At 42.8% G+C, this 9,228-nt stretch overlaps 1 protein-coding gene across 2 annotated transcripts in view; it reads left to right on the plus strand.

The window, feature by feature from the left end:
* The window catches only part of LOC307170683 (zinc-binding protein A33-like), a 4,852-nt gene extending 1,372 nt beyond the window's left edge, over positions 1-3,480 (plus strand). The window contains exons 2-7 of one of the 2 annotated variants that reach the window (XM_079891901.1): positions 194-289; positions 493-723; positions 841-863; positions 945-1,063; positions 2,064-2,175; positions 2,539-3,271. In XM_079891901.1, the coding sequence (XP_079748027.1) occupies positions 194-289; positions 493-723; positions 841-863; positions 945-1,063; positions 2,064-2,175; positions 2,539-2,593 (636 nt within the window). In that variant the 3' untranslated portion in view covers positions 2,594-3,271. Of the gene's footprint in view, positions 1-193; positions 290-492; positions 724-840; positions 864-944; positions 1,064-2,063; positions 2,176-2,538 lie in introns of both variants that reach the window. The other variant, XM_079891900.1, reaches the window with a different exon arrangement.
* The last annotated feature ends 5,748 nt before the right edge of the window (positions 3,481-9,228 follow it).

The raw sequence follows: 9,228 nt of genomic DNA on the forward strand, positions 1-9,228 counted from the left end.
TTTGTGTTCACTCAGGTTGCCTTTGTTTTATGGTAAGTTTTAATTTCTGAATCAATTTAGTATGAGATTTACACAAAAACAGAAGAAATCAGGGTGGGGGTCAATACTTTTGCACAGAATTGTATGATCATATCACTGTATTTTCTTCTCTTCACTGTAATCTGGTGTTTAATGTATTTTTGTTCAATTCTAGGAGGAGCTCAATACAGCACTGAAGTCCTTACAACAGAAACTTCAACACAATGAAGAGAAGAAAGGAGAGTTTGAGAAAACAGCTCAACACATCAATGTGAGGAAACAGAATCAAGAGTCATTTTCATTACAGCTGGAGGATCACTTTATACCGTTATAAATTTATATATTTAATATAATGGATTCCAGTTGTTTATTTCTGTAAATGACGAGCAGCTTCTGCTTCTGGATCCGTTATATGTCGGGTATCCGAGATCTGTGTTGATTGAGATGATTGAAGTGAATGTGATTTGATTTCAGTCTCAAGCTGAGCACACAGAGCGTCAGATTAAAGAAGAGTTTGAGAAGCTTCATCAGTTTCTCAGAGACGAAGAAGAAGCTACAATCACTGCACTGAGAGAGGAAGAGGAGCAGAAGAAGCAGAGGATGAAGGAGAAGCTGGAGGAGATGAACACACACATCTCAGCTCTTTCACACACAATCAGAGACATGGAGGAGATGATGAAAGACAATGACGTCTCGTTTCTAAAGGTGACAAATCAATCTGGCTTCATTCTTTGTGCAGAAAACAACTTGTATAGAGAGACTCACTGACACTGATAGTGTTTGATAAGATATTGAAATGTTTTCAAACTCTATATTTTCCAGAACTTTAAGGCCTCAATGGAAAGGTGAGTGAGCTGCTCGTATCTCTTCTCTCAGTGGATCTGAACTCAAATTCACTGCAGTTCTGACTCCTGAATGTTCCTCAGAGTCCAGATCTCACAGCCGGATCCACGGATGAGTTCTGGAGCTTTGATTCATGTGTCGCGTTATCTGGGTAACCTGCCGTTCAGAGTCTGGAAGAAGATGCTGGAAACTGTCCAACACAGTGAGTCTCAGCAGATTTGACACCAGTGCAGAAGATAGTTCAGATATAAACACACACAACATTAATATTTGATAGAAATATATTTAATAATCACTTGAATTACCAAGTGAATCTAAACTGTATTTCAGAAAATCATCAGGGGTCTCATTTATAAAACTGTGCGTAGGAACCTTACTAAAAGTGTACGTGCGCCCGAAAGCCAAAAAAGGCGTACGCAAAAAAATATTGAGACTTATAAAACCGTTCGTACGCCAGAACCTGCGCAAAATTCACTTTATAAATCCCAGTCAGTGGAGGATTGTGCGCACATGCGTCTCCTCCCCGAAATAACCATATATGGAGCTTACAACGCCTAGTTTTACTATGCAGATCCTCATCTGCATATCATTTGCATATGATTATTCATCCACGTGATAACGTTTAACGGTACAAGACACATTACATTAATAAAAATCAAGTAGTTGCCTTGCCTTGCCTTGTTTTTGAATACATAAGTCAAATAGTGTATAAAATACATTTCAGAGAAAGTTTTTCTTGTATTTTTAATTGAAGCAGATAGGCCTTGGTCATTATTTACACAAAACTATTTTCTCAGACAATCTGGTATTATCATGATAAGCAGTTATCTCTGTGGTTAAAACATTCAAACACAGCACGCCACAGGAAAAGTGTTCAAAAACATTGCATCCACAACAAATATTTCTATTGATTGAATTTGAATATAAAAAATGTTGTAACTTCTCAGTAATGATTTCATGTTTAAGTGCTTAACTCCATTAATTTGAATGGCATATTTAATCTAAATGTTTATATCAGAAGTAAAACATAGTTTAAATCATTATTTTATTTATTTAAACTGGTATTTGCGTCAGTTTCACTAAACGGCCAACGTGCTCGCTGGTGCGGACATTTAAGAAGGGATGGATATTTGCTTCAAGTGACAGGCTTGGTGAGTAAAAGTATATTTGTATTATCTTTCTGTATGTTTAATTTTCTTTAGATTTTCTGTCTAAAAGTGACCAAAAAGACACTTATCTCCAGCTCACCATCGGTGTCGCCAAACTGCTCCATCTCCAAAACGTCCGTACGCATGGGTCAAAGTTTGCGTGCAGGTGCGCACATTTTCCCGTCAAGTTTGTTTTTATAAATCACAACTTATGCGTCGTAAGTGGCGTACGCTTCTTTCAGGCCCTTTTTTGTGCGTACGCAACGGTTATAAATGAGGCCCCTGATCATTCAGCGAACTCATAATGAAAAGTCTATTCCTCATGGTTTATGTTTATGTATTAGGATACAATAGTGTTTATTGAATACTGATATTAAACCTGAAGCCTCAATCCATTATGACAGTAACTGAGAGACCATTGTTATGATAGCATGATTTATGATCTCTTACAACAAAAGAAAAATGTTTTACATTTAAATTTCTAACACATCATATTTCATCCTGTAATCTGGTGTTATTCTCTTTGCAGCTCCGTTGACTCTGGATCCAAACACAGTAAATCCTCGTCTCGCACTCTCTGCTGATCTGACCAGTGTGTCGTACAGTGATGGAGATAAAACACTTCCTGATAATCCAGAGAGGTTTGACAGGAGTGCATGTGTCCTGGGATCTGAGGGCTTTAACTCAGGAACACACTGGTGGGATGTGGAGGTTGGAGACAATACATTCTGGGTTCTTGGAATAACCACAGCATCAAACCAAAGGAAGGGACTGGATTTCTTTAAGTCTACTGTCTGGTTTGTGCAGTACTGGGACAGCAAATACATGTCACAATCCCCAGAGCAACCCGGCACTTACTTAACTGTTAAACAGAAGCTTCAGCGTGTGAGAGTTCAGCTGGACTATGACAGAGGAACAGTGTCATTCTCTGATCCTGTAACTAAAGACTGTCTGTGCACATTCAGGACATCCTTCACAGAGACTGTCTTTCCATTATTATATACTGTCTGCACAACTTCACCTCTGAGGATCTTACCAGTTAAACTGTTTATTACAGCAGAAAATCACAGTTAAATCTGATTCTACTTCTAGATTAAAACAGTTTTGCAAATTATGCTTCAATAATAACACTGTAATCAAAGGGTCTCATTGATCAATCACACTTCAATGTTAAGTTTACAGCCAAATTAACCCTTGTGTTTCCTTAAGGACATGTTTGTCTCTTTCAGTTAAAAAATAAATAAAAATCCTTTGTTAATGCCAACTTTTTTTTTTCAGTTAAAAAAAAAAATCCTTTGTTAATGTCAAGTGTGTATTTTTATTAGAATTTTCTTCTTTCCTTTCCACATTGTACACAAAATATTTACACTCAGGACCTCAAGGACAAAACTTTCCCCATTGAAACCCATTAAAACTGCCAATTTCTTTTTATCCCAGGGCCATTTAACTATAAAATGATGCAGTCTTTGTTAATAGAGGTTTGTTCTGTTGGACTTTTCTTTTATTTATATATATATATATATATATATATATATATATATATATATATATATATATATATATATATATATATATATATGTGTATGTAGTGAGGAAAATAAGTATTTGAACACCCTGCTATTTTGCAAGTTCTCCCACTTAGAAATCATGGAGGGGTCTGAAATTGTCATCGTAGGTGCATGTCCACTGTGAGAGACATAATCTAAAAAAAAATCCAGAAATCACAATGTATGATTTTTTAACTATATATTTGTATGATACAGCTGCAAATAAGTATTTGAACACCTGAGAAAATCAATGTTAATATTTGGTAAAGTAGCCTTTGTTTGCAATTACAGAGGTCAAACCTTTCCTGTAGTTTTTCACCAGGTTTGCACACACTGCAGGAGGGATTTTGGCCCACTCCTCCACACAGATCTTCTCTAGATCAGTCAGGTTTCTGGGCTGTCACTGAGAAACACAGAGTTTGAGCTCCCTCCAAAGATTCTCTATTGGGTTTAGGTCTGGAGACTGGCTAGGCCACGCCAGAACCTTGATATGCTTCTTACAGAGCCACTCCTTGGTTATCCTGGCTGTGTGCTTCGGGTCATTGTCATGTTGGAAGACCCAGCCTCGACCCATCTTCAATGCTCTAACTGAGGGAAGGAGGTTGTTCCCCAAAATCTCACAATGCATGGCCCCGGTCATCCTCTCCTTAATACAGTGCAGTCGCCCTGTCCCATGTGCAGAAAAACACCCCCAAAGCATGATGCTACCACCCCCATGCTTCACAGTAGGGATGGTGTTCTTGGGATGGTACTCATCATTCTTCTTCCTCCAAACACGTTTAGTGGAATTATGACCAAAAAGTTCTATTTTGGTCTCATCTGACCACATGACTTTCTCCCATGACTCCTCTGGATCATCCAAATGGTCATTGGCAAACTTAAGACGGGCCTTGACGTGCTGGTTTAAGCAGGGGAACCTTCCGTGCCATGCATGATTTCATACCATGACGTCTTAGTGTATTACCAACAGTAACCTTGGAAACGGTGGTCCCAGCTCTTTTCAGGTCATTGACCAGCTCCTCCCGTGTAGTTCTGGGCTGATTTCTCACCTTTCTTAGGATCACTGAGACCCCACGAGGTGAGATCTTGCATGGAGCCCCAGTCCGAGGGAGATTGACAGTCATGTTTAGCTTCTTCCATTTTCTAATGATTGCTCCAACAGTGGACCTTTTTTCACCAAGCTGCTTGGCAATTTCCCTGTAGCCCTTTCCAGCCTTGTGGAGGTGTACAATTTTGTCTCTAGTGTCTTTGGACAGCTCTTTGGTCTTGTCCATGTTAGTAGTTGGATTCTTACTGATTGTATGGGGTTGACAGGTGTCTTTATGCAGCTAACGACCTCAAACAGGTGCATCTAATTTAGGATAATTATTATATATATATATATATATATATATATATATATTTATATATATATATTTTTTTTTTACAAGATGTTGCCGTTTTCTAAGGTTTGGCCTATTGTCACGATTTGGTCTTGTCTTGGTCATGTTTCATGTCTGTCATGTGATCCCCCTGTTCAAAGTCATGTGATCATACCGTGTGTTCCCTTGTCTGATGTGTCATGATGTTATTGGTTCATTGTTCACAGGTGTCCCTTGTTTAGTCATTAGTCTTGTGTATTTAAGCCCTCATGTTTGCCCTGTGTCTTTGTTTAGTATTGTTTTGGGTAACTGCTGTTTGTTCTTGTTTCGAGTTGTCATGCCTTTGTTTTATGTTTGATCACGTTGGTGTTAAAGTTGCACTTGGGTTCTCTACATCTTGCCTCCTTACGTTACACCTATAAAGCGAATACTCACTTTTTTCCTGTTTTCTGCGTCTGCATATTAGAGTCAGTTGGATAAATTATTGTGTAATAATTGTGTTTGTGTTGCTGTGAGGTTTGTTTATATATACTAAAAAATGTATCTGTGCATGAAATAGTTGATAAAGAGAAATTATTGTATTGTAAATTTCAAATCCCAAAGTAATTATTTATATTATAAATTCAATACCTAAGTAACCATTAAACAAGTCATACAATAATGAAAGTATGTTTAAATTCATGTTTACAATATGTAAGTAAGGGATAATGTAGAGTGAGGCGGTTGTTATAGCGAATACAACCCTGACAGGCTGATCAGGACCCCGACGCGGAGCTTGAATCAGCCTGAAGGGGTTGTATTCGCTATAACAACCGCCTCGCTCTACATTATCCCGCTTATTGCATGGCTACCTACCAAATAAATCACTAATTTGACACAAAATATTGATTTAAAAAGGAGTTTATTGATTTAAAAACGTTTGTATTGCTTCCGCTAAAGAAAATAGTCTGTTCCGTCTCTACGGTTAGACTCCTGCGTCCATAGCAACGCTCTGTTCCCTTTCGAGAGGTCTCTTATTGTGTAAGTAGCTTATGCTATGGGAAAACTCCTTTCCTCGAGAATATTGAAGCCAAAATTTTAAAACCCAGTACAGCTGCACAGCATACACAGATGAACGGCGAGAGTGGTCATTGGCTGTGCTGCGGAAACTGCACAAACCTATGGCGGGGCGGCTCGTGAACGCGTCAGAGCCCGCCGGAATGGGCGTGGCCTTCAGCTATAATTGAGACCATTGTCCACCTGGGACTGCAGATTTAATCTCCTTCAGCGAATCACCACTTCGCTGATCTCCGGATAAGAAGCCTTCTCGCCACCGTCGAAAAGCCTTCAGTGGAACAAGCCACCTGCCTTGCAGTTCTGAGGACGCCGGCATTCCTGGTTTTTCAACTTTCTGCATGACCTAGACGGACACTGAGTGAGTTATCAAATCTGCGTCACTCACCGCCGAAAGGAGGAAAGAGAGTGTTTTAGTCCCGCCGAGGCCGGACCAACCTCCATTTCCCAGTCCCCTCTTTAGTTCGGGTGGCTGGGAATGTCAATATTGAAGCAAATGAGCCTGTTATAAAACATGCACACCTGCAAACAAACGCCGAAACAAAACATGATGCTCTCTTATATGCTCATGCTAACTAGAAGCTTATGTCATTTCCCCCTGTGGCTCAGTGGCGAAATCCAAGGCTTTCACGCCAGAGACCCGTGTTCGAATCCCGTGCTCTTCTCTGAGCTTGCGGCCAGCTTTCTTATGTACAGAAAGCAAACCCGCCCCTCGTGCCTTCCCATTCACATGGCGGGGCTCAAGTATTTAGGAGCGTTTAAACATATGAGCCCACGCCGGTCCTGCCCCCGCGTGACTCACATTTGACAGAGACAGACTTTATTCTCCTGTGCTTATTCACACCCCTTCTGTGGCTCAGTGGTGGAATCTGAGACTTTCGCGCCAGATACCCAAGTTCGAATCTCGGCTGCGCTGAATCTTTTCACCAAAGTGAACGAGCTCATGCCGGCCCTGCCCCCGCGTGACTCACAGCGCCCGAAGACGGGGTTGGTCGGGCTCAACTTGGACCCCGCCTCCCATGTAATCCCAGCAATATATACGCCCCTGCAAACATAAGATGTTCCACATGCCCCAGTCCCCTCTTCTCAGGTGGCTGTAAATGTCGATGTTGCAGTCAATGGGCCTGTTACAAAACACGCTCACCTTGCAAACAGACGCCGGTTTTACGGTGACACAAATAAAGCACAAAAAGAGCTCTTTTCTGTCTGTGTTATATGTAGGTTACGTGCCCACTACAAAGTACACACCCCTACACACAAACACTGCCAACACTGTATTAACTCTCCCCCCCAGCCAGCATGGGAGAGACAATAAACGTAGATTGTGTGCCCACTGTAAAGTATGCACCTCTACACATAAAAACTGTTCCTACATCAGTTTTCCCTCTAGCTCACGCTGGAGACATTATAACGGGTGTGCCCTCTGAAAATGCGCGCCCCTGCTCATGAGCGCTGTTCACACAACATTAAAAGCTCAAGACGGCCGGACGACCGGGTCCCTATCTCACAGCGGCCCGTCTCCAGCTTTTATTTAACCCCTAGCTATACGGGCCAAGGCCTGGGAGGCTATCCCCGGTATATCAGAATGGGTGTTGAACATAATAAAACGAGGCTACTCGCTACAGTTTGCTCGCAGACCCTGACGCTTTTCAGCCATGGTCGAAACGAGAATAAGAAAGAACCTTGCACACGTTCTTCGCACCGAGGTGCTCAAACTGTTGGAAAAGGGAGCTGTCGAAGCAGTCCCCCCCTCACAAAGCAAGTCAGGCTTTTACAGCTGCTACTTCCTCGTTCCGAATAAGGATGGCGGCCTCCAGCCCATCCTAGATCTCAGACACCTGAACAAAGTGCTGATGAAGCGCCCATTCAGAATGCTGACAACCTCACGCAAATTCGCCTGGGGGATTGTTTTTTCTCAGTGGATCTGAAAGATGCTTTTTATTCATATCCAAATATCACCTCATCAAAGGCCATTTCTGAGATTCGCCTTGAGGGGCAGGCTTACCAGCACACAGTACTACCGTTCAGCCTATCGCTGGTACCTCGTACATTACGAAGTGTATGGATGCGGCACTTACCCCCCTTGAGACAGCGGGGAGTGCGAGTACTAATCAGAGGCACAGTTGATAACTCACAGATCCTGGCTCCTCAGCCATCTAGAATGCCTTGGTCTCAGGATCAACATTTCCAAGAGCACACTATCTCCCAGCCAGAATATTTCTTTTCTTGGTATAGTAATAGACTCTATACAAATGAAAGTGCGCGCGCTCTCCACTCGACGCCTAGTGGCATCATGCGTCTTCTCCAGCACTGGCTAAAACCCTGTGTCCCAGCTCACGCATGGCGATCTGGCTACTTACTAATCAGAGCGAGTCACGACTGCGTCAAAGCCCTGGCTCCCTGGAAAGCTATCGACTGGTACCAGTCTGGCGTGAGTTTGGGTGTGGTTTCGAGGAGAAAAAAGTGTTCTCGACAGATGCCTTCAAACTAGGTTGGGGAGCCCTCTACGAGGGCAGGCCCGTTTCTGGCCTTTGGTCAAGCCCAGAGAAGCGCCTACACATAAACTGTCTAGAGATGAGAGCGGTTGCTCTATCACTGAAAGCCTTTCTCCCATATTTGAAAGGCTACCACGTTCTGGTCCGAACAGACAACATGGCAGTGGTGTTTTACGTAAATTGCCAGGGCAGCCTCAGGTCGAACAACCTGCACGCCATGGCCAGGAGTCTCATTCTATGGACTCAGCACAACCTGCGCTCGCTGAAAGCAGCGCATGTGCCAGGCATTCTGAACCAGGGTGCGGATATGCTCTCCAGAGACAATGTTCCCCCAGGGGAATGGTCTCTCCACCCTGTAACGGTTCAGCTAATATGGAGCATCTTCGGTGAGGCAGAGGTCGACCTCTTCGTCTCAGAAGACAACGCTCATTGCCGAAAGTTTTTCTCAAAGAACAGGGACGCGCTTGCCCACGAATGGCCCGAGCCACCCTCTATAAGCATTTCCTCCAGTCACGATGCTACCACAGGTCATTGAACGGATCAGGGAAAGCAAGTGTGCAGTGCTACTAATATCCCCTCTCTAGAAGACCCAGTTATGGTTCTCCCAGTTGACACAATTGCTGAAAACAGCCCCATGGCCAATGCCGCTAAGGAGAGATCTCCTCACGCAGGCGAACGGGAAAATCTTGCATCCCTGTCCAGATTTGTGGGGCTTGAAAATCAGCACTGAAGCAAGAGCGCCCTCAACTAGGCGCCTCTACGC

This window comes from Squalius cephalus (genome assembly GCF_949319135.1).
Source record: "Squalius cephalus genome assembly, chromosome: 14".
Taxonomy (NCBI): Eukaryota; Metazoa; Chordata; class Actinopteri; order Cypriniformes; family Leuciscidae; genus Squalius; species Squalius cephalus.